General features: G+C 48.3%; 1 protein-coding gene across 1 annotated transcript in view; it reads left to right on the top strand.

Moving 5' to 3' along the window:
- CKMT1A (creatine kinase, mitochondrial 1A) overlaps positions 1–26746 on the top strand; it is a 111454-nt gene that overhangs the window by 30712 nt on the left and 53996 nt on the right. Inside the window, exon 2 of the mRNA XM_085644345.1 lies at positions 16947–17170. Coding sequence (XP_085500471.1) covers positions 17019–17170 — 152 coding nt within the window. The 5' untranslated portion in view covers positions 16947–17018. The remainder of the gene's footprint in view (positions 1–16946; positions 17171–26746) is intronic.

Raw genomic sequence — 26746 nt, forward strand, 5'->3', positions numbered from 1 at the left:
CAAGAATCAAAGACAAGAATCAAAGCAAAGGAATAAATACAATCAAAGTGTAACACTGTAGGAAGTCAATTTCATGCTTCAACAACAGGTGAGCAAAATATTGACGTGCATACTTTCTTAATGTTGTAGATGCAAGTGTGTGCTTTAGTCATTTTTAGGATGGATGGAGGGATGAGTCTTTAGGGATGCATGGATGAATGCATGGATGGGAGGATGGACCTGGGTGGATGGATAGGTCTATTTGGATTGATCGATAGATGGTTGGAAGAATGGTTCTGGAAGGACAAACGGATTGAATGACTGACAGATTGATGGAAGTAAGGATGAATAAAAGAACACATATGGATGGCAGAGTCGATCTCGATGAATGGATAGACAGATGGAGGGATGGACAGATCAACAGAAGAATGGGCTGGGTGCATAGAGAGAACACATGGACTGCTAGACAAAACAAACAGACAAATTGATAGATGGTAAGACAGACTAGTAGGTAATTGTTTCTGTTCAGACTTGAGGCCTGATTTAGTTTGACATTTTCCTTACTCCATCACAATTGTGGAGGCTATGTGGTTCATGTTATTATAATTACATTGTATCCTCTGGCACTTGTGTCAATAGGGACAACATATCTGTTATGTTTGTGACTGAGTACCCGTCTACCAAACTCTAAATCAGGCTCTTAATTTATTTTACAGCTTCATTGCAGACAGTGCTCGATGTTTAGAGTGGGTCTTGTTGTTAAGTACGTGACCTTTGTAGCCAAGAACAGGGGAAGAAAGTCACTGTCACTGTGAAGGACATACTCACATTACAATACCTGGTATTCTGCTGAACCGGGTCGGACTAGCCTATAATGCAATCAGGTGGTGTCCAAAAGGCTGGTCTGACAGATCACTGTGTGGGACTCTTTTTTTGCAGTTGTGGGTCGGTTTTGTGGCCAGGTGGGATGGTTTTACTGTTGATTTCCCTGATATTATCACTTTTTAGCTATCTGTTTCTCTAATGGGGTCCACTTTTATTTTTTTACCTGGGTCTATGTTTGTCCCAGCCTGACCTTCCTGTTTAAGCCTATTTATGAAAAACATCCGTAGTTTAGTTATTTTCTCTGATTTCACCAGGACCTATTCATTTATCACACATCTTCCGTATGACATGTGACCACCTTTAGTGGAAAGAAGGACCTGCTGATGCCGTGGGATAAAATCTAAGCATGCATTTCACTCCATTGACTCACGTCCTTCCATCTGTGGTCCAGCCCCTCGCCCTACCAATGAATGTTGTGCATCAACAAGGATACAGAACAGCAGACCACCAAAATGTTGCCTGCTGGGCACAGTATGGCCTCCTTACTTCTATATACAGAGGTCACAACTGTAAAACATTTAAAAACACTTCTTCACATCTGCTCATATTATTCTAATCACACGTATAGCATTTTCTCCATCTTTACCTTTCCCGTTGCATTTCCAAGTTGCCTCTGCCACTGTACTTCCTGTATTGTCATCTTGAAGGCTACTGCACTGCCCACTGTGATGTGCCTCTATACTTTGCTCTATTTTTCATTGCATGTGCCACGTACCTCCTGTTTCTCTCAATACATGTTTTGATGTATTTCCTGTTCCACATGTGGCTCTACTTCTCATTGGCTTCCATTGTATTTGTCACTCTCCCTCCATTTCTCCCATTGGATTTCTCAGTGCACTTCTCACACACATGCTTACTCCCTAATTGTATTTCCTTATATTTCTCTCACACACTCTAACAACCTCTGTATCCTTCTATCTTATCCTTAAACACTAGCTTACCTCTACCGTGCCTATCATGTGCTGTTAAGGGCTCTTTCTTTGAGGCTCAAAGATGCAGCCAAAGGAAAATATTTATGAACAGCCAGCGGGGATGGGTAGGCCCTGTGCAGTATGAGGTATTGAATTAGTTTGACACGATAGCATGTCTAATGGTGTCACTGGGACTCAATCATTGTTTCAAAGTCTTAGCTTTTCTAAATGTTATCCGAGAATAATCTGATAATAAATTAGACAGATGTTAATGTTTTAAAACATCTTAACGTTTAGTGACAGACTTCACACAAATCTACTTTCTACTAAATTCTGTGATAAATCTAACCTGAAAATCTTTATCTACGTGTCCTTTCTGATCCATACAATCTTGAAATATTATTTTCCTATCAATATGTCAACAGAAAGGATCTGTTGTATTTCATACAGGTACCCCGATATAGGTCCAGGTAACATCATAACCCTTCACCTACATTCTCTCCTATACTACATACATAACAGATTTGAAGGACTGGCCTTTAACCTAGTTACAATACTACACCCAGTACATAGGGTTTTTCCCTGAACAATGGCCTCATAAATTATGCTTGAGGATTCTTAGTTTCTTGGAAACAAAGCAGGACCATCATCTCCTGCATAAGAACTATGTATAAAATTAATTCCTGACGTCATCCAAAGTCTGACACTGGCACAGCAAGGTAGAACCCCTGGGGATACCTTAGGGTATATAAACATCACATCTTGCTGGGATAGTCAGAGGAGATCAGGACTTCCTGGCCGACACACTGATGCAAGACGCTGAGGTTCATGCATGCAGATACTCCAGCTCACAGTGGTCTGACATCCCTTGTGGGGTGTTCAGCTCGAGACCAGAACGGGATCCCGCAGTCTCACATCAGGTGATGGGGGTGGCTTTATCCTAGAGGGATTCTTGGCTTTATACCTGCTCACATGCTAGGTACCCTTAGGTACATCTAGTTAGGGTGCATCATAGGAGTACGCACTTTATTGCCATGCATTTTATATACTTGCGTGTGTTTGTGATTTTAGCAAAATGGTAGAAACCTACCATCTGTTTACTTTCTTAGTGCTTCTACTCATTTATCTATGCTACTGTCTACTGCTGATTTCACTACACTTATTTTACACTAGATTAACGACTGCTCAATAAATGCTTATTGAAAACGTCCCAACCATTTATTCTGTGTATCTCTCTGAGAAAAATTGAGCACGAGTGACTGAGCGAAAAGTAAGTTACTGTTTCCACGGTCCTGAGAGATCAGGGTTTTCATGTTCGATAGTTACCGAGAACTAGTCTCTCCTTGGTAAGAGGAGATTATAGTGGCACTGTGAGCTAGCTGGTACACAGGCCAATATACCTGGTAGGGGCGTCTGGAATCAGTCTGGACACCAGTCCCGCAGTGTATGTTGTCTAAACGCGCAGATCCTATAAAGGGTTTATAGGAACTACACGACAGTTCAAGAACAAAAGTATTGGGGGATGGGGGGCAAAGATACCAAGACGTTGGGAGGCAGCATAGAATGGGGTGTTAAAAAAAGACTGGCATGTATATTCTGAGGGTAGGGTTAGTAGGTGTTATTGGATGAGGAAGAGAACTTCCATTTTGGATTAGTTGACTTTCTTAGTTGAAGTCTCTGCTGCTCATTCATTTTCTGAAATTCTTGGAGTAGCTGTGGAGTCATCAGATGGGCCGTGGAATTTAATGTAAATTTGTCATCTGTGTATGAGTGAAATTAACATTATTGGTTGCTAGGGATGATAATTAGTTGAAGAATACACATATGATGCAGGTGAGAGCCTGGTGGCTAGTGAGAAAATAATCTAATGTTACATATTATGACTAATTTTTGGACATAGTGTTACAAGGAAATGAAAGATAAGTAGTCCAGTGATGTATATAAGGATCACAGCTTTATTCTTCAGATAGAATCCAAGTTATGTCTCATGCTATGCCTCATACTATGCCCCACCAGGAGCAGCCTCCTTGCCGCTCAGCCCTTCCACACCAACTGATCTCTTCTTCCACTCAAACACTCTCAACATTCTGATGACATCACATAGACTGAGCAGCAAGGCAAAGGGCAACAACAGAGAGAATGCATTAATCACTTACTAGATTATAACACATCCCCCCCTCAACAGAATTGTAAAAATACAAGCATGCAAGATCATTGTTCATACATGCAATATGACTAGTTATAAATAAAATGTGTGGAGATGGACATACACACATACAAAAAGTCAACGAGCTTCAAGAATAACACAAAGCTTCAAGACGTTACACTATCAGGGTAATTTTGCAACCCCTAACCACAGGGTGATACAAATACCTCAGCCAAAAACAAGAGTAAATCCAGAGAAGCTAAAAAGCATTCTCTTCTTCCCAAACAAGGGTAAATCCAGAGAAGCTAAAGAGCATTCTCATCTTCCCAAAACAAAGGTAAATCCAGAGAAGCTAAAAAGGAATTAGTCTTCTCATGTGCGCACCCGTAACACACAGTCCAACACCTCACATGAGGTAACAACCAAACAGAGGGTATAACCAAAACAGGTAAGTCAGAGAAGCTTCAGAAGAAGGAGTCTTCTCATGTGCGCACCCGTAACACACAGTCCAACGCCTCACACGAGGTAACAACCAATTCAGATGGTATAACCAAAACTTACTCAAAGGCGTACACTAACATGACCACGGACATTACACTCTCTCTCTCTCTCTATTCATACAAATGCAAAACAATGACACTACACTCTCTCACCCCTTCTCATACAAATACTGGAACAGGTAACAGTAATTGGTACAATCATCGCATAAGAAGCACACATGAAATTGAACCTTAAGGAATGACACAATTAAAAGCATTTGAGCACAAACGACAACATTATGAAAAATGCACTGTCCCAAGAAAACAATAAGCTAAAATAAAGAAGGTAGTCACCGTTGGCAGTAAACAGCTAAAGTCTGGAACATGTGAGCCACAAACCAGGAAAAACAGTACCTTCGTTTCTTTAGGAAGCTGTAAACAGCATTGCACCAGAGTCTCACCAGGAAATAAGAGAGGGTTGCATAAAATGATCCAGTGGGAAAAAAACGAGCAGATAAACAGGTCGACATTGCTGCAGACGAGGAACTCTTGAAATGACTTTAAGGACAAGCGTGGTTGGCAGAAGACACTCTAGAAACAGACGCCACAGCGAGGTTAATCTTGATGATGGCATCCTCAGCGAACTTCATCTTAACAAAACGTGGTTGGCAGAGGTGTACTATGACATCCACGACGCTCCAAGCACAATATGACTGCAGGCAAGGATTCCTGGTCTTCTGCAAAGGACTCCAGCTTTATTGCCTTACACGGAGCGTGGTTGGCAACAAATCGCCCAAACCAAAGATGGTGGCACGTTTTTAACGTCGTGCCGGGTGGCTCCAGACACGAATGTACACTAAATGTCGCCGGGCAGAAATCTTGACGCGGAGGGAGTGTCACACAGGGCTCGAGAGAGCGGATGAGAAATCACGCGTGGAACATCTTTTAAACAGGTAAAACTTGCGCTGGCATCAACAAAGGTTGCAGGGAGATGACGGTTTATTTTTACAATGGCGCAGCAACAAAGTCTTGACAGTAAAGCGCCAAAACACATTGGAAGCAGTGCACATCACAGATAAAACACTGCAGCAGACCCTCAAGCGTGCACAATACTGGGTTTAAACTTGGGAGCGGGTCTTCTCCACAACAAACAAATGAAGGTTGAGGGCAGGCATCAGGGTTAGATCTGGCACTGGGTGTGGCCAGAAGCAGGAACATCGGGTACTTTCCCAAGGATGGCACCTTGGCAAAGTCAGTCACCAGTATGCAGGCTGGCAGAACAAATCACAGGAAGCAGACAAGCGGCAAGAACTGGCAATCTGGGACTGTCCCAAGGAGCAGGAGGGCACACTTCCAAGACAGGCAAGCAGTGGATAGCAGGGAGGCAGGTAGGAACTGGCACCTTAGTTCACTGGTAAAACGTTACAAAATCCAACGGGCAGCAGGAACCACCACAAATCCAAATGTACAGTACACTCTAGTACAAGTAAATAATGTCCAGGTCACAGATGATGTTCTCTGTTTGCATGTTACAGGACAGGAACAGTTCATCAAAGACAGGTAGGCTTTAAGACAATGAAGGAAAGTCTAAGACAAACTGGCACTTACTGGTTGGGACGACCGATGAAATGGTCACTGGTGGGGCATTAGGGGTGCCAGGTTTGTTCAAATCCACAGGTTGTAGTTTCTTCAGTTTTAAAAGTCCCATCTCCATTGAAGTAGCACGCAGGTTCTTTAAAATCGTCGCCAGTGTTACAAGGAAATGAAAGATAAGTAGTCCAGTGATGTATATAAGGATCACAGCTTTATTCTTCAGATAGAATCCAAGTTATGTCTCATGCTATGCCTCATACTATGCCCCACCAGGAGCAGCCTCCTTGCCGCTCAGCCCTTCCACACCAACTGATCTCTTCTTCCACTCAAACACTCTCAACATTCTGATGACATCACATAGACTGAGCAGCAGTGGCGGCTGGTGACATTTGAAAATGGCGGGGCATAAAAGTGCCCCGTAACAAAGTTGCGTCAAAACGCACTCTCAAACTAGGACCAAAACACCCCTTCCCCTCCATGGATTTTCTTCAAAACACTTGCAATCAAAATTAGACCTTCCCAACTCTGATCCCAGCTAAGTACATATCCCGCCATTTTCAAATGTCACCAGCCGCCCCTGTGTTACTGTAGGTTCAATGTTCAAATCAGTTTGAGGACGGGGAGGACGTACGCGTTGAAAAAGAGGGGTGACGAGGCTGATCCTTCGGGTCAGTCATATTTCGAAATGAGCAATATGACGTTGTCACATACTGCCCACCTCCAAAGGCGAGTTAGCCTGTCTACATAAAGGCAAGCCCTCCAGGCTCCACTTGGCCCAGCCTTGGCAACAACGTCTCATGCTCTCCACTATCAAACGCTGTGCTGGGCACTGAGAATTGGTAGTCCTGGTTCTGCAGGAGCCGCCTATAACACCGCCACCACTCAGTCCATTAGAAGGCATGAGAACATGTCCGTCTGCCATAGTCAGTCAGCAGCAAAGTTATTGTACAGAACTGAGAATACCCAATACAGGCGCCGTAATACCGTTTTAGATTCAACTTTAGATGCAATTTTAATTCATTAAAGCAAAACACTCAAGCCGCATACGGCTACAATATCCATTCCAATGAAAAATGTTATATTTATTATATACTTCTCATTTTACTATTGGTCCTCACCAAGCTCCAGTTAAAACCTAGGAGAACCCAAAAGCTACAGGGTTCTTGATCTGAACAGATAGTGCACCAGCTCTCCGTTCACACTGAATACCTCTGCGTTTCTACCAGAGTCTCCAAAGGCGATAAGAGGGTAAACGAGAAGAAGCATTGGCAAAGCCGATAGGTCTCACCTTTTCACTCTGTCAATGCAGACCTATTGTCTTTGTTTTTTGCCGATGCTGGCCAGCAGTGCCAAAAAGGATCATACTAGACAGCACTGCAAAAACAGAAACCTTAAACCACCATAATGTATATGTGGAAATGCGTCATCACGCAAGTGCGCGTATGCATAGTGATGTTACTGCGGCTTGGTGCGATGCATGATTCATGACGCAGCACTGTTTCTAGCTTTAGTGGTTATGGCAATGTTCTTACAATTATATATTTTGCTGTGTCAGGTTAGGGCAGTATTAGAGACTGCGCTTGCTCTGCTCGAAAGCACCCAGTCATGTTCTTGCTGCTATAGCGTCTGGAGGATTGACCATCAGTAGTGTGGACCAACCGGTTGTATTCTTTAAGAACAGCTGTGAATACTAGTCAAGAAAAAATCTGCTTTTTCAGCCTAAATAGAGAGCAGTTGGGAAATAATACCTTTAACTTTAAAGAGTTTAGTGGGTTTGCTCACGTCACCGTCTGCATCACGGTGTCTTCTGTTACTAAGCCGCCGTGGCGTAAATATATAGCATTGAGTTGCACCTTTGGCTAGGTTAGCTCTGCTCTAAGTGGCTTCAAGCAAATGAACAATACAAACAATTGCCACAGAACTGTAGGCTGCTATGACACTGACAGCAGCTATAGATCACTCAGCAAGGCAACAAAACAACCATCGTATATACACACAAACATCCAACAGAGCAGAATGGGAGAGGAGCTAAACTTAATTGCTAAGGGAATGCCAAGTGGAATTAAAATAACTCAAAAGCCCAGAATGAAGCACAACAGAATAAAACGGAAGAAAAAGGAAAGGACTATAACAGAACAGAACATAAATGATAGGCTTTCTTTCACTTATGATGCTGATCAACAGCACAAGGAACAGGAATCCTCAAACCGCACCGATTATGACTCATGTACCCTAAAACTAAAATTAAAAAACACTTACCTGACCGCCTCTTCTCCTGGTCCGCGTTGGCGCCTGTCTGCCCCTTCAAACGGTCCGGAACACCACGTCCACGCGACGTGACGCAAGTGACTGCAACCCGGCCCTCAGCCAATCCTGGCGCTGCAGCAGCGCCAGGATTGGCTGACAGCACCGCCTACTCCTCGCCCGCCGCCTGCCCATTAGGAGACCGAGGGGCTCCTAATGGGCATGCGCAAGGCAGCAAAAACACAAGTACGCATGACTGGGCACGGAGTAAAAATTAGGCTCCATGCCCACTCATGCGCACTTGTGCTGCCTTTCCCAAAGGCGTCTGACAATAATGTCAGTCAACATGACGCCGGACCGCCCACGGTCCGACGTCATGCTGACTGACATTCACAGAGGAGGGAGCTAGGAGGGAGCTGCGGGCGCGGCCGGGGGGGCTATGCCCCCACGCCCCAATGGACGCACCGCGCCTGCTGAGCAGCAAGGCAAAGGGCAACAACAGAGAGAATGCATTAATCACTTACTAGATTATAACACATAGCATGTGCTAATGGGAGGTTTATCCTTAAAGTGAAATAAAGTTTGTTTAAGTGCATAGATCTGGAGTCTTTAGATATCTCTATGATAAAATTGTCTCTGTATTTTAAAATGGAGTCATTAATGATCTTTACATTTTATGGAATTTTATGTAGTGTTTTATTATTTATTTGTTGATTTAGTGGGTATGAAGGATTGTATTTATGAATGTGTTTATGTATTTAAGGACCAACTGGTCTAAATAAATATTATTTTTGATTGACTAATTGTTCAAGGGGGTGGAATAGCAATGGAGAAAGTGACCTTCAGCTTTGGTGGCTGCCCATAGTCACTTCACTTTTTTTCTTACTCTTGTAAGTCCTCTTTCCATTCGTCCTTTCTTCCTTTTGTCACTGTTTTTTCATCTCTCTCTTGTAATTTTATTTATCTTGCTCTGGATCAAATTCTGTAGAGAAAAAAAAATGTTGGTCCCCAAAAGTGAATGCTGATGTTCCCCACCTGTAACCACCGGCTCAAATTTAGCACTGGGTGAGATTGTTTTTCAACCTCTTCTAAGCTGTTGCAATGAGTTTTGTTAAACTAATGCCCACTGAGCTGTTCTAAAATATGTGATTTGCTGCTCTGGGCTGTCCGAAGTACTACAAAGTGGCATTAATGTGCTAGCTGCCCCCTCGCCCCATACCTAAGCGTTATCCCAACCATTATTGTAAATCTTCTGCACGTTGTGCTGGTGTGTGCTGCTTTTTGCAGTCCAGTGCTAGTGAAGGGTGCCTGCTGCTCTTTACTGTGCTGAGCAGTGTGTGCTGCACTGTGCAGTACTAGAGTGAGGTGCCTGCTGGTCTTTACAGTGTTGAGAAGCATGTGCTACTTTTTGCAGCGTAAGACAGGGGTGGGTGCTGCTCCCTGCAGTGCTAGAGAAGAACATATGGTGCTCTGACAGTGCTTGTATGGGGTGTGTGCTGCTCTGTGCAGTGCTAGAGCGGGGTGTGTGCTGCTCTGTGTAGTGCCAGAGAGGGGACTGTGGTGCTCTTTGCAGTGCTGAGAGGTGCGTGCCCTTATCTTTGTAATGCTAAGAGGTGTGTGCTGCTCTGTGGAGTGCTAGAGTGGAGTGTGTGCTGCTTTTTGCAGTGCTAGAGTGTAGTGTGTGCTGCTCTGTGCAGTACTGACAGGTGCGTGCCCTGATCTTTGCAGTGCCGAGAGGTGTGTGCTGCTCTGCTTAGTGCTAGAGCGGAGTGTGTGCTGCTCTGTGGAGTGCTAGAGTGGAGTGTGTGCTGCTTTGTGCAGTGCTAGAGTGAAGAGTGTGCTGTTCTGTGCAGTGCTAGAGGGGACTGTGGTGCTCTTTGCAGTGCCGAGAGGTGTGTGCTGCTCTGTGCAGTGCTAGAGTGGAGTGTGTGCTGCTTTGTGCAGCGATAGAGTGAATTGTGTGCTGCTCTGTGCAGTGCTAGAGAGGGGGAGTGTGGTGCTCTTTGCAGTGCCGAGAGGTGTGTGCTGCTCTACTCAATGCTAGAGTGGAGTGTGTGCTGCTTTGCGTAGTGCTAGAGTGGAGTGAGTGCTGCTCTGTGCAGTGCTGACAGGTGCGTGCCCTGATCTTTGCAGTGCTGCAGTGTGTGCTGGTCTGTGCAGTGCTAGAGAGGGGCGTGTGGTGCTCTTTGCGGTGCCGAGAGGTGTGTGCTGCTCTGTTCCGTGCTAGAGTGGAGCGTGTGCTGCTTTGCCGCTGACCGCGGCCCCCGCAGGGGGCCACTCGGCGGTCGGCGCCTTAGTGGCCCCGGGGCCCCGGTCACCCCTCCCCACTCCCTCCTTCGGGGGGGGGGGGCAGGGACACAGACTGGTGCCCCCCCGACGAGGCCCTTTCAGTCTTGCATTCTATTAAATGATATTCATTAACACATTTAATCCGACTTTATCCTATTTACTCTATTTATTTTGTCCGGGATTTCATTTACCCACCTTCTATCTTCTAACCTCGCATTTGAACTACTCGAATGGTCTTTCTTCTATTCTCCAGTTATTGGCAGCATCTTGCTGCTGCACCCGGTTTAACGTCACGCGGTTCCAGCGTTCTCCTTATCTGGGAGCCGCTCCGCGTCCTCAGTTAGCCGGGAGAGTCGAGCGAGTTCAGTCTAGCACGCCGTCTCAAGGTAAGGGAACTTTTTGGAAGACACTCCGTTTACTTTGATTAATTTGACCCAGATTTTTGTCCCTGTCCATATGTTTAGTCCCCCGTTTCACTCATAGTCATTTTTTGCCTTATTCATTATTGCTATGGTTTTTCACCTGTACGTGCTTCTGGTCAAACTTCAGTCCGGTTAATTAGTCCTCGGGCACAACACGATTAATCGCCTTTTTGTTTACTTTTTGGGTATAAGCTAGTCCTGCTGGATTCGACTCATTAATTATACATTTTCTCAGTTTTGCTATTGACTGGATTTGTTAGTCCCGCTTTCTGACATCTTAGTATACGGATGATAATGTGGGTGACCTGGTCCTGTTAGCTCTGTATTTCTCTATTGTAGGACCACCTATTGTTTCACTCATTTATAGAACGCTTTCTCCATTTGTTTTTAGAGGCTGTTTCCTCGGTGATTCGTCTCACCCTACATACCGATTACACAGCGGTGTGTTTTTGATGGAGTATTCTATTCCTCCCTTTTTTCAAAAAATACACGTGAGTTTAGATTTATTTGGAGTCATCACCCACCTCCCGCTTTTAAAACCAACTGCATTGTTGACCTTACTGTCGCTTTTAAATTAATTTTTAGGTGACTTTCACTCCCACCTGACTTTTTGAGCCTTCTGTGCCCAGATGCCAAGCTGTCACTGACTTGATGTCCTCTCTTTTTCTGGTAATTACGGCAGTCATATCCTTATCCAGTCCTACAGTTGAATTTCCGCTTGGCACTATTCCTTTTTTAACTCCCACCCATATCTTTGCATAGGTGCCTACCTTCCCCGGTTCACCATCCTCTTTGTCCTGAGGAAGACCCCACCTGTAAGGATTTAACCTACCTACCTTTGAAGAGGGGTCGAAACGTCGACATCCCATCATGCCAGTACCCTCAATAGTGCGTCGAGCACTGTGAACTTTCACTTGTATATGGCCTCCTGGCAATAATATTTGATTTTGTCAATGAATGACTCTTGAATATTTGGCACGACACTAAGGTGCCCAACAATTGATTTGTACCATTGCTTTGAACTTGTCTAAGTCACTTATTCTACTACCCTACCCAATTCTTCACTCCCTCCCCTTCCCCGTGGCACCCTGCACATTTGTAAATAGTGTGATTTACTTTATGCATTTATATGCCTGTTCCTAGTGTGATTAAATAACACTATGGTTTTGTCTTAAAATTGTTGCAATTTTTCCTTTTGTTGATCTTTCTCAATCTCTATGTATACTCTGGGACCACTTCTATTCCACTGTTTGTTACCCAGGTCCCAGTGATTATTGGGTTTGCCCTTAGTTCTAACGCCCCCTCCGTGTCAGGGCCGGAAGTGACGTGCAATGCGCGTCACTTCCGGGCCCAGGTGTGAGGGGGAGGCTATTTAGCCTTCCCCCACCCTCACTGGCGTGCCCACATTCGCGCGCATTAGGTGATTCCGGGCATTATGACGACTCCTGCACATGAATGGTATTTGGTCGGTGCTTGTGTCCAGCGCTCTAATAATTTTGCGCGCATTACGGTTTGAGCCAATCACTAATCGACCGTGCCCTAATAGGTATGTAAATACGGGCTCATGTACTGCACTCCCAACACCTTCGGGCGGGTCACGCTGTGACTCTGGACAGATAATTACTATCCACGTGCCTGACGATGTATGTATATCGGTGCTCATGAACGGCGCACCATTACCTTCGGATCGAGTTCGCGCGGTGGTTGTGACTCCGGGCAAATCACTGATCACCCCATGCCCAGATATGCATACGTGCTGCTGGGCCTGGTCCACCTGAACCCCCGAGGGTCGCGAAGATACACGCGTGCTGCCGGGCCTGGTCTACCTGGCCCCCCCGAGGGTCGCGACTCATGATCACACTTCCGTGCCCGAATATGTATGTAAATACGGTGCTCATGAACTGCGCGCCTATACCTTCGGATCGAGTTCGCGCTGGGTTTGTGACGTGTGGTGGCTGGCTTCCTATGATGCAGACACATGATACAGGTACATGTATTACTCACAAGAAGTTGCTCGTGCCCACATTCGCGCGCATTAGGCGATTCCGGGCATTACAACGACTCCTGCACCTGAATGGGTTATTTGGTCGGTGCTTGTGTCCGGCGCTCTAATAATTTGGTGCGCAGTACGGTTTGAGCTAATCACTAATCGACCGTGCCCGAATAAGGTATGTAAATACGGGGCTCATGCACTGCACTCCCAACACCTTCGGGCGGGTCACGCGGTGACTCTGGCCAGATAATTATTATCCACGTGCCTGATGATTTATGTATATACGGTGCTCATGAACGGCGCACCATTACCTTCGGGTCGAGTTCGCGCGACATATAAGTGCTAATTACAGTAAGGGTCGCGCAGTCCGATCCTGACCACACGTGACCACGTGTCGCTCGTCTCCAACCTTTTGCTGAAAGGGGGCTTGGGTCGCTTGTCATTGTTGTTGTCTCGATACCCACCCCCATTGCTTACGGCCTCGCCCTCCCAGGTGCATCAGTCCTTGGGCAGGGCGGACCAGTGTGGGGATAGTCCTAACGTAGAACTGTCATTGCCATGTTAGTAACAGTTAAACACGGGTCGCTGCCGACAGTCTAAAAGAGGTATGCTTAAGCCCGCAACTTGGCCCCGCCAACATGCTTATGTGGGCCGCCTTCAACGGTCACTGATATGGGGAACTCACACATATCTAACTGTAACCTAGACACCCGGGTGGGTGCCTAGTCGGGCAGGGCAACACAACCGAGATAGAATGGTAGTTATTATCTAATGCTAAAGGAAGTCTGGATTGAGCCACTAGATGGGTTAGATATGGGTGCAGTTCAGTGCCCCAATCGCATTGAATTCGGGGACGCACTGACATAGCGGCAAAAGAATAAGTGGTCACCACATAGCGCATCACTAGGGCCTAAATCACGGCACAAGGTTACCGGCGTGATTATCCAAGTGGTTGCGGGTGCGCCGCTCGCGAGCGGATTGCAACCCGTGGTTTACCTCTGTCTCAAATCGACCGATAGTTCATGGTTAAGCCGATTGGCCTGCAGAACACTGAGCTGGGCACCATAACCAAGAGTTAGGCCTGCAGATGGAGTAGCTGAAGGAACCATATTGGAACAGGTCCAGATGTACTTTGGGGGGCATTCCCCTGCAACCAAAGACAGATTTCGGGTTACTTCAATGAAGACCTTCCACCCGGCTGGTGGGTGGTATGGTTGTTATATAGCAAGTGTGCGGTCGTTCAAAGTTTGGTAAAGACCACGTAGAGCCCCAGGGCATCAGGGCATTATTGACCGTGCAGCATTCGCTACGTTCAGAATAGGGCCGGTATTTGCACCAAAGTTTCCGGTTGGTTCCCACAGACTTGTCTGCTCCCAAGGTTATCCTCTAGGGGTAGAACTTGAGACTAAGGGGGCATTACCTGCTTCGGCGGCACAAATAAGCGATAGCTACGCCGGGATGGAGTTACCATGCAGGTCCTGCCACCACTGGGTTCCCCCCAGGTGATGGGATCAAGTTAGGTGGGACCGCGAAGTCTACGGTTCTTGGGAAACTTCCTGCAGTAGGGCATTTAGCAACAGATAAGGTACCAGCGTGTGAGTATCAGATATCTGCTTTCCAGCAGCACCGTGCCCTGGGAGCACACGCGTTGCCCTAACTCTGTGGCCCTCCCAGAAGGGAGCCGGGTAGCAAAACAAGTGAATAGGCTCCTTAGGCGGGCTTCTGGCCTTCAGCTGGGTGTAATCACCATCAATTGGAGATAGGCCCAGGCAAATGTTAAGTAAAACCCTTCTCGTCATAATAGTCAAAGTGGGCAGGCCCAGGATTGGGAATAGGTGTAACCTTCCCGCTGGGGGGCGAATAGTTATTGCACATCTTCACAGGCCCCTTTATTCCAACAGACCCTATCCGATTAGGATAGCGTCTAGGGATTGGGGACATAGATGGGGCCATCTTCAACTCCAGGAGCTATAGCTCACTGGTAAGTCTTGGGCCTGTGGTTATAAGGGATCTCACAGGGTTTGAGTCCCGCGAGCACTGTCAAACTGTCATGAGGTGGCAGAATGTCAAACTCTTCTGTCTGCAGGGATGGTTCCCTTCCAGCTAGTTGCAGGAAGCCCTAGATAGGAGAGGTGCAGGTAAGAGCTAGGTTGGTGGGGGGCCCTGGCTGCGACGGTTAGCCGCCTCCAGGGCTGTGGCGGAGTTACAGGGCGATCTGGAAGCAGGCCGGTACAAAGGGTACCTCTGCGCGGCACCACGTGGTGCCTGAGCCAAAACGAGGAGCCTCCAGAGAGGTCCCGGAAGCCGGTCGGCGCCCCGCTAGGCCTGCGGGCGGTTGTGGGCCTGAACAACCGGGGGCTTGCTATGCGACGCTCCGCCCCGAGAGGGGGGGTGTGAGTAGAATTTCAACGGCACGTGATCGTAAAAAGAATCACTTGGGGGGCAGCACTTGCGGGTCGTTCCCGTGCTGCCCGGCTCATCAGGGGGGCAGGTGAAGTAGATGGCCGCCTGCCCTTGGATCGCCCGTAAGATAACCCACCTATTACATATCCTGGAATTATGTAATAAACCTGCAGCATTTGTTACCCACTTACAACTGTTTCTTGTGTTTTCATTGGGTAACCTAATTTGGGGGAGGGGGGAAAGCGGGGTGCTCCTGGGGGTACTATGCCGCTGACCGCGGCCCCCGCAGGGGGCCACTCGGCGGTCGGCGCCTTAGTGGCCCCGGGGCCCCGGTCACCCCTCCCCACTCCCTCCTTCGGGGGGGGGGCAGGGACACAGACTGGTGCCCCCCTCCGTGTCAGGGCCGGAAGTGAAGTGCAATGCGCGTCACTTCCGGGCCCAGGTGTGAGGGGGAGGCTATTTAGCCTTCCCCCACCCTCACTGGCGACCTCTTTTGTCGCCCACCTCGCCTTTTTCCCTCCCTACCGCTTACCCGGCGTAGGCGTGGTTGGGTGGGGTTTTTTTTCTGAGCGTTGTAATGTTTTCCTTTTCGTTGCAGGCGGAGTTACAGGGCGATCTGGAAGCAGGCCGGTACAAAGGGTACCTCTGCGCGGCACCACGTGGTGCCTGAGCCAAAACGAGGAGCCTCCAGAGAGGTCCCGGAAGCCGGTCGGCGCCCCGCTAGGCCTGCGGGCGGTTGTGGGCCTGAACAACCGGGGGCTTGCTATGCGACGCTCCGCCCCGAGAGGGGGGGTGTGAGTAGAATTTCAACGGCACGTGATCGTAAAAAGAATCACTTGGGGGGCAGCACTTGCGGGTCGTTCCCGTGCTGCCCGGCTCATCAGGCGGGCAGGTGAAGTAGATGGCCGCCTGCCCTTGGATCGCCCGTAAGATAACCCACCTATTACATATCCTGGAATTATGTAATAAACCTGCAGCATTTGTTACCCACTTACAACTGTTTCTTGTGTTTTCATTGGGTAACCTAATTTGGAGGAGGGGGGAAAGCGGGGTGCCCCTGGGGGTACTATGTGCAGTGCTAGAGTGGAGTGTGTGCTGCTTTGTGCAGTGCTAGAGAGGGAGTGTGGTGCTCTTTGCAGTGCCGAGAGGTGTGTGCTGCTCTGTGCAGTGCTAGAGAGGGAGTGTGGTGCTCTTCGGAGTGCCGAGAGGTGTGTGCTGCTCTGCTCCGTGCTAGAGTGTAGTGTGTGCCGCTCTGTGCAGTGCTGACAGGTGCGTGCCCTGATCTTTGCAGTGCTGCAGTGTGTGCTGCTCTGTGCAGTGCTAGAGAGGGGCGTGTGGTGCTCTTTGCGGTGCTGAGGTGCATGCTGCTCGTCACAGTGCTACAGAGGGGCGTGCTCTGCCCGGTGCAGTGCTAGAGAGGGGCGTGCTCTGCCCGGTGCAGTGATAGAGAGGGAATGCTGCTCCACCCCGTGCAAATTAGGCCCCCACCCCCTCTCTGAGCTGTAATCCCCTTGCAAAAATCTTTCTATTCCTCTCACGTCCCCGCCCGCTTGGTGCTCTCGGCTCGCCCCCTCACTCTCTCTCTCTCCTCTTCCACCGCAGGTCCCGTGTGTCTCCAGGCCTCGCCGTGCCCCGCGTCCTCTCTCCTGTGCCGCAGAGCCCACCGCAGCCAGCATGGCCAGCAGCTTCTCCAGGGTCCTGAGCAGCAGGAGGTCCGCCGGCTTCCTGGCCATCGTGGGGGCCGGGACGGTGGCGACAGGCTACCTGCTGAGCAGGGACAAGGTGTCCGCCGAGAGTGAGCGGCGGAGGAGGCTCTACCCCCCGAGGTAAGGCGGCCGCAGAAGGATGCTGGTCCTGATGGGGGGATGCAGTAAATATCGGATGCTCCTCAGTATGTACCATCCCCTTGACTTTAACCTCTGCTCAAACCGAAGACCATTGCGGGTGTAAATTGAAACGGTGCATTGGTCCAGGGGCAGTACTGGTTCTTAAAATGTCCTGTTATTGCTTCTTAACGTGTTTATGGGCATGCCTCTGTTGGATACTGGTTTACACCAAACCCGTATCACTGCCCCTGAGCTTCATGTGTGCGCAGGACACGCCATGGCGTTGCATGTTCAAGAATGTTAATGTGTCTGTAGCCCTTGTGTGCGTCTGCTGCAGCAGTAGGGGCGCTGGTACTTCCCTCCAGGGTAATCGATGCCTCTGGCGGGAATCCTCAGCTTCCCTTTGTTGACACCAGCTCTTCTACTCTGTGCTTCAAATTGTTCCCTGCATGTTTTACAGAAGATAACGGAAAATATTTCATAGTTTGCTGTCCACCAGAGCCAGACACGTATTCGATAAGGCGCCTCGAAGCCTTGCGCGGTCGGTTGCGCCTGTGGCCGCAGCCCGCAGTGCTGTAATGCAGCTGGAATGGCTCCGCGTTGTTTCTTTAATTCCTGTGTAATTCCAAAGAACAGCTGTCTCACGGCCCGTGCACGGATGCTGAGAGGGAGTGCGTCAACTTGCCGGTTTTTGCTCAAACGTCTTTAAACTGGACTCTTCTCCGCAGGACATTTTAACGGTTCTCTGGAGACTGAGACACGAAGGCGCACATAACACCGCGGATTGTAACATACGAGTAAAATGACAATGAACGTGAGCTGCACATGAAGCAACCAATGCGCTGAAGAAAGTGCTAGGGAGCTGTTAGTACAGCCGTGCCTGCAAAGACTGCACCGGCTCTATGCCCCCACAGGTATAGGTGAGAGAGGGCAGGTTCTGTAGAGTTACTGCCCCCTCAGCCCCTGGTGAGTGTGAGAGAGATAGCAAGTTCTGTAGAGTTACTGCCTGCCCGAGACCCTGGTGAGAGCGCGCAGTTCTGTAGTCTCTGCCCCCCTGGTCCTGGTGAGAGAGGGAGTGCAGGTTCTGTAGAGCTACTGCCCCCCCCCCCCCCCCCCCCCACCGGTCCCCCATGCCCTGGTGGGAGAGTGCAGGTTCTGCACAGCGATGGCCTCTCCCAGTAAAGCTCCCGGCGGAGGCAGGCTCGGGGCAGCCTCGAGCCCTGCGCACTGCATTAGCAGCCGGTGGCGGCGTCTGGGAGGTGATGGATGGTGACGGATGGCAGCTGTTACTTCATTAGAGCTGGTAGCCTGCTCTCTGCAGACCGCGCACTGCACACTGCGGCTCGGGGAGGCCGGAGCGGCCAAGGAGACGCACCCGCCTCTGCTGGGCATCCGTGGGCACCGCCCGAGGCCAGTGGTGGCATCTGTGCTGTACCACGTTGGGTGCACTCCTTCACTTAATCCACCATCTAACTGCACACAAACACACACACATACATATTCTATCCATCCATCCATGTACCTGTATCTCTGGTTGCCTATATTTATATAACAGCCTGCCACTACACGCGGGTGTCTGTTTTCAGTCTGTGCATCGATGTAAAGGCCTGTCGTACTGTACCCATGTATAAGTATCTTCGAAGTATCTCTTTATATATGTCTCTGTCAGTGTGTCCGTTTGCCATCTATCAGATCATGCACTGCCGCGCTCTATGTGTCTCTTGTAATTCTCTTACTGTGTACTTATCCCTTCCACAACGCTCTCCAGCCTTCTTCCCTTAATGCCTCATTCCCGTCCCACCCCTTCGCTTCCTCCCTTAAACCCCCTCGCGTTTCCCAGTCTCCTCACCCTCTCTACTGCACAACTCGCCATCACGTGCTGCAGTTTTAACTGGTCTCAAATCTCCAGCCCCTCCTCCCTCGCCTCATTTCTATTCACCCTCTTCTCACCTTTTCCTCTTTCGTCACTCCGTCTCCCGCCCTGTGCTGCTTTGTCAAATCGCCAACATTTTATCTTGCCTCTCTCTCCTCTCCTCACTCTTCTCCCTCGCACTGCTGCCCTCACTATTCTTTGGCTTAGTCTCTTTATACCGAGGGCCTGTTTCTTGTCACGCGTCTCCCATTCTAAACTCACCTCCTTCTGAAGTTTCTGAACGCTGCACCTCTGCTTCACGCGCGCTCTATATCTGCCACTTCTGTCACTGCGCACTCTCTCACGGGTCTCTCCACCCTTCCCTCTCTCGGTCTCCTCTCTTGCTAACTCTACCTTGATTGTCTGATTCCTGCTTTCGTTAACGCTACCCCATCACTCGCCTCTTCGCTGATCCGTTTAATTGTCACCACATCGCCCTCCCTCTCCTCCGACTTCCAAACCCGTACTCTGTGCCCCCCCTCTCCCGCCCGGGCCCAGACGCCGCTCTTCAGACACTTTAACATGAACCGTGGCCGTGACCCGCTAATCTGGATTAGAATGACGTCAAGGAGGATTAGTCCCAGAGTTTACTATTGGGAATCCCACAGAACGGCTTGAAAAAATAAATCCCGATTAACGGACTGAAGGTGCAGATGGTCAAACTAGAGGAGTAAAACCAAGGGCCCTTCCAGTCACTAGTGGTATGTGCACTATACCACAATCATACATGTATCAACCACTTGTAGTATAGTCTACAGCACAAACCTCGTCGAGGACACACGCGGTCATTTGTGGCACATAGTTTACAACACATACCTCGTTGAGGGCCCAGGCAGTCAAGTGTGTTACATAGTTTACAACACATACCTCGTCGAGGGCCCAGGCAGTCAGGTGTGTTACACAGTTTACAACACATTCCTCGTTGAGGGCCCAGGCAGCCACTATAACACAAACATACATTTATCAACCACGTGTAGTATAGTCTACAACACATACCTCGTCGAGGGCACTGGCAGTCAGGTGTGGTACATAGTTTACGATACACACCTCGTCGAGGGACCAGGCAGTCAAATGTGGTATATAGTTTACAACAAATATACCGTTGAGGGCCCAGGCAGTCACTTGTGAACATAGTTTACAACAAACACCTCATCGAGGGCCCAGACACTCACTTGTGACACATAGTTTCACAACACATACCTCGTTGAGGGCCCAGGCCGGCAGGTGTGGTATATAGTTTACAACACATACCCCGTCGAGGGCCCAGGCAGTCACTTGTGGTACATAGTTTACAACACATACCACATCAAGGGCCCAGACAGTCATTTTTGCAACATAGTTTACGGCACATACCTCATCGAGGGCCCAGGCAGCCAATTATCGTACATAGTTTACGACACATACCTCATCGAGGGCCCAGGCAGTCATTTGTGGCACATAGTTTATAACACATACCTCGTCGAGGGCACAGGCAGTCACTTATGGTATATAGTCTACAGCACATATCTCGTCGAAGGCCCAAGCTGTCACTTGTGGCACATGGTTTACAACACATACCTCATTGAGGGCCCAGGCAGTCAGGTGTGTTACATACTTCACAAAACATACCTCTTCAAGGGCCCAGCAGTCACTTGTGATACATAGTTTCTGACACATACATCATCGAGGCCCCCGGCAGTCACTTATGGTACATAGTTTATGACACACACCACGTTGAGGAACCAGGTCAGCAGGTGTGGTACATAGTTTACAACACATACCTCGTTGAGGGCCCAGGCCAGCAGGTTTGGTACATAGTTTACAACACATACCTTGTTGAGGGACCAGACAGTCACTATAACACAAACATACATGTATCAACCATGTGTAGTATAGTCTACAGCACAGACCTCGTCGAGGGCACAGGCTGTCACTTGTGGTATATAGATTACAACACATACCTCGTTGAGGACTCAGACAGTCACTTATGGTACATAGTCTACAGCACATACCTCGTTAAGGGCCCAGGCTGTCACTTGTGGCACATGGTTTACAACACATACCTCATTGAGGGCCCAGGCAGTCAGGTGTGTTACATACTTCACAACTGATACCTCCTCAAGGGTCCAGCAGTCACTTGTGATACATCGTTTCTGTCACATACAACACATACCTCATCAAGGGCCCAGGCAGTCACTTGTGAACATAGTTTACAACACACACCTTGTTGAGAGACCAGGCAAGCAGGTGTGGTACATAGTTTTCAACACATTCCTCGTTGAGGGCCGAGGCTGGCAGGTGTGGTACATAGTTTACGACACATACCTCGTTGAGGGCCCAGGCAGTCACTTGTGGCACATAGTTTCACAACACATACCTCGTTGAGGCTCAGGCCGGCAGGTTTGGTATATTGTTTAAAACACGTACCTCATCGAGGGCCCAGGCAGTCACTTGTGGTACATAGTCCATGACACATGTGTCGAAGGCCCAGGCAGTCACTTACGGTACATGGTTTATGACACATACCTCATCGAGGGCCCAGCAGTCAGGTGTGGTACAGAGTTTACAACACATACCTCATCAAGGGCCCAGCAGTCATTTGTAGTACATAGTTTAAGACACATACCTCGTCGACGGCCCAGGCAGTCACTTGTGGTACATAGTCTACAACACATACCTTGTCGAGGGCCCAGCTGTAATTTGTGGTAAATAGTTTACAACACATATCTCGTTGAGAGCCCAGGCAGTTAATTGTGGTACATAGTTTACAAAAAATACACCATCAAGGGCCCAGGCGGTCACTTGTGGTAGATAGTTTACAACACAACCCTCGTTGAGTGCCCAGGCAGTCACTTGTGGCACATAGTTTACAACACATACCTCGTTGAGGGCCCAGGCAGTCGGGTGTGTTACATAGTTTACAACACATACCTCTTCAAGGACCCTGCAGTCACTTGTGATACATAGTTTCTGACACATACATCATCGAGGGCCCAGGCAGTCACTTGTGGTACATAGTTTACGACACATACCACGTCGAGGGCCCAGGCAGTCACTTGTGGTACATAGTTTAAAACAAATATACCGTTGAGGGCCGAGGCAATCACTTGTACACTTAGTTTACAACACACACCTCATCGAGGGCCCAGACACTCACTTGTGAGACATAGTTTCACAACACATACCTCGTTGAGGGTCCAAAGCGGCAGGTGTGGTACATAGTTTACAACACATACCTCGTTGAGGGCCCAGGCCGACAGGTGTGGTACATAGTTTACAACACATACCTCGTCGAGGGCCCAGGCAGTCACTTGTGGCACATAGTTTCACAACACATACCTCATTGAGGGCCCAGGCCAGCAGGTGGGGTACATAGTTTACAACACATACCTCGTCGAGGGCCCAGGCAGTCACTTGTGGTACTATTCCATGATTCATGTGTCACGGGCCCACGCAGTCACTTACGGTATATGGTTTATGACCCATACCTCATCGAGGGCCCAGCAGTCATGTGTGGTACATAGTTTACAACACGTACCTCATCGAGGGCCCAGGCAGTCATTTGTGGCACATACTTTACAACACAACCCTCGTTGAGGGCCCAGGCAGTCACTTGTGGCACATAGTTTACAACACATATCTAGCTGAGGGCCCAGGCAGTTAATTGTGGTACATAGTTTACAACAAATACACCATTGAGGGTCCAGGCAGTCACTTGCGGTACATAGTTGACAACACAACCCTCGTTGAGGGCCCAGGCAGTCACTTGTGGCACATAGTTCACAACACATACCTCGTTGAGGGCCCAGGCAGTCGGGTGTGTTACATAGTTTACAACACATACCTCTTCAAGGGCCCTGCAGTCGCTTGTGATACATAGTTTCTGACGGCATACTTCATCGAGGGCCCAGGCAGTCACTTTTGGTACATAGTTTACGACTCACACCTCATCGAGGGCCCAGACACTCACTTGTGGCACATAGTTAACAACACATACCTCGTGGAAAGCCCAGGCTGTCACTTGTGGCACATAGTTCACAACAAATTTACCATTGAGGGTCTAGGCAGTCACTTGCGGTACATAGTTGACAACACAACCCTCGTTGAGGGCCCAGGCAGTCACTTGTGGCACATAGTTCACAACACATACCTCGTTGAGGGCCGAGGCAGTCGAGTGTGTTACATAGTTTACAACACATACCTCTTCAAGGGCCCTGCAGTCGCTTGTAATACATAGTTTCTGACGACATATATCATTGAGGGCCCAGGCAGTCAATTGTGGTACATAGTTTACGACACACACCTCATCGAGGGCCCAGACACTCACTTCTGAGACATAGTTTCACAACACATACCTCGCTGATTGCCCAGGCCGGCAGGTGTGGTACATAGTTTACAACACATACCTCATCGAGGGCCCAGGCAGTCACTTGTGGTACATAGTTTACAATACATACCCCATCGAGGGCCCTGGCAGTCATTTGTGGTACATAGTTTATGGCACATACCTCATCGAGGGCCCAGGCAGCCACTTATGGTACATACTTTATGACACATACCTCATCGAGGGCCCCGGCAGTCATTTGTGGCACATAGTTTATAACACATACCTCGTCGAGGGCCCAGACAGTCACTTATGGTACATAGTCTACAGCACATACCTCGTGGAAAGCCCAGGCTATCACTTGTGGCACATAGTTTACAACACATACCTCGTTTAGGCCCCAGGTAGCCGGGTGTGTTACATGGTTCACAACACATACCTCTTCAAGGGCCCTGCAGTCACTTTTGATACATAGTTTCTGTTATTTCCTTACACATATGTTGACACAGGTAGCCAGGAAGAGTTTTGAAGACTTCTTTATTGGTTCCATGCACAAATGTACATCAGTCCATATTCCGTTTGTCAGCTCTTATTCCAGCCCCACCAGGAGCAGCCTCCCTGCTGCTCAGCCCAAATCCAACTGTCACCACTCATCCACACAGGCACCCAGGCATTCCATTCATCACAGTGACACCAACTTTCTGATACCATCTCTCACTCTGGCTGAGCAGCTAGGAGACAGCTAGGCTGGATTGCATACAATGACACTTAAGAAGATATAACATTGTCCCCTTTCTTTTAAAATAAATATGAAAGTGTGAGAAAACATGGGAATAACTGTAAATATGAAAATATACAGAAGAATAAAAAGTTCTAACTCAGGGAAGCAAAGCTAAATACCAATTCACTAGAGTAGGAAAAGTGCGTAATCTGAAGGAAGGAAAAATATTGACAAGTAAGATTAAATCAAAAGCAAGCAATATTCCCATCCTTCCCGAAAAAACGAATTCAAAAAGTAGGGAAGGGTGGACCACACCCCAGGACAAACATGGAATGCCAAGAACAGGCAACAAGGGTGAACCCAACACGGAACGTACCACATGGTGAACAAATGCAAAAACAACAGTTGATGGACAGAATGCAGAACAATGCCATACATTCACCCCAGTACAGAGATCTGGGCCTAAATCCATCCTTTTTTTGCTCACCATGCCATTCCAGTTTGAATCCAGCCATATGCAAATCAGTCTTGACCCTGTGCCTCATGGGAACAGTCCAGCATGAACTGCCAAGCCAGGTCCTCCCTGGACTGGAAACAAGCATCCTAGGACTGGTTTCGGGGTTTCACCCCTCTTCAGCCAGGATAGCTTTATTCCAGTGGCATGGAGAGCACGGGAACCACGTCTGGTTATACCTGTCCCACTCAGGGTGACAAATGCAAAAACAACAGTTGATGGTCAGAATGCAGAACAATGTCATACATTCACTCCAGTACAGAGATCTGGGCCTAAATCCATTGTTTTTTTGCTCACCATGCCATTCCAGTTTGAACCCAGCCATATGCAAATCAGTCTTGACCCTGTGACTCATGGGAATAGTCCAGCACGAACTACCAAGCCAGGTCCTCCCTGGACTGGAAACAAGCATCCTGGGACCGGTTTGTTTGTTTCACCCCTATTCAGCCAGGCTAGCTTGATTCCAGTGGCATGGAGAGCAAGGGAACCACGTCTGGTCATACCCATCCCACTCGGGGTGACAAATGCAAAAACAACAGTTGATGGACAGAATGCAGAACAATGTCATACATTCACCCCAGTACAGAGACCTGGGCCTAAATCCATACATGGTGAACAACACAGAGGGTACACACAGTGAGGCACAGGGCGACTTACACCCAACAACACCTGAAGCGCAGGGCGACTTACACAAAACAACACGTGAGGCGCAGGGTGACTTACACTAAAGACACAAAACATGAGGCGCAGGGCGACTTATAAACAAGACACAAAACATGAGGCACGTGGCGACTTACACACAACATGACAAGACGTGCAGTGTAACGCGACCTACAAACACATTGAGACCCAATGATCAGACCAAACGTGCAGCGCAAAACAACATACACACAAAGTGAAAATGGGGCTAACACCCATAAACACACACCCTATGTATGGATGTACCCTTGAACATGTAAATGGGGCTAACACCCATAACCTAACCCTCTGTAAGGGTTAACATCATAAACACGTGTATATGGCAACCAACCCATAAGCCTACCCCCATGTAGAGGTCACTTTACGTAAAACGTTGAAATGGGACTAGTACCCAACCCCGTACGTCATGTAAGGGAGAAAAATGTGACTACCACCCACTAAGATACATGGGACACCCATCTGCGGGGAAGCGTAAACTGTGGCATCACAAAACACTTAAATTTCTTCTATAAGACATGGCAAACAAATCCAAAAGCAGTACATCTATAAACTATATCCCACGCCGGTGAGTGACCTCTCACCCGAGTTGTACTACATTGTGCACACACAGGTACAGTGCACGCCACATGAAACTTATTGAAAATACAAAAGCAACATGTAGGACCTTGGCCTCAACAATACAAATGCGAAAAATTCAACGCATTACAAAATTAGTCCACGTTGCAATATGCTTGAATACACAGTTTAGGAAGCTGAAACTGTGAGCCCCAAAGCAATGTCAAATCACATAACTAATAATTTGTATAGAAATGTCACAAAGCACAGCAGTAACCATAGTTTTGTAAGTGAAGCCATTGTCAAACTATGTCCACAAGAATGCGGATCTTCACCAAAATGATCCATAGCTTGTGCAGCGGAGCATTACCCATGGTCCTTGCGAAGTGCGTGGTCTTTATCATGTGCACAATGTGCAGATAACAATTGACTGACTCCATAAAGAAACAAGCTGGACATAGCAGGAACAATACCCAATGTAACATTACCTCCAACATACGTGAAACGGAAAATCCCACCAAAAGAATCCCACGACGACGATTCCACATGTTGTTCTCTAATGCCCGCAGTAGACAATTGGTCATCGCGATAGGCCAACGATGTACACAAAACGTGTGTACACCCCACGTGGTTAGCAAAAGCAACCAGGAACCACAATGCAAATCTGTGTATACTGCAGCATACAATCCCAAGATGGCTGCACGTACGTGATGCTGAGCCGGATGGCTCACGGCGCATGTGTGCATGCATGCGTCCAGAAACAGGAATCCACTGCGAACAGCCAGGAACATCAAAGGGCCTCCATGGTGACATCGCAGGACAATCAGATGCAGGTAAGACTGCGTGCACTGTCCCTTAAACGCTGAATGAGT

Source organism: Triturus cristatus, chromosome 3_1 (genome assembly GCF_964204655.1).
Source record: "Triturus cristatus chromosome 3_1, aTriCri1.1, whole genome shotgun sequence".
NCBI lineage: Eukaryota > Metazoa > Chordata > Amphibia > Caudata > Salamandridae > Triturus > Triturus cristatus.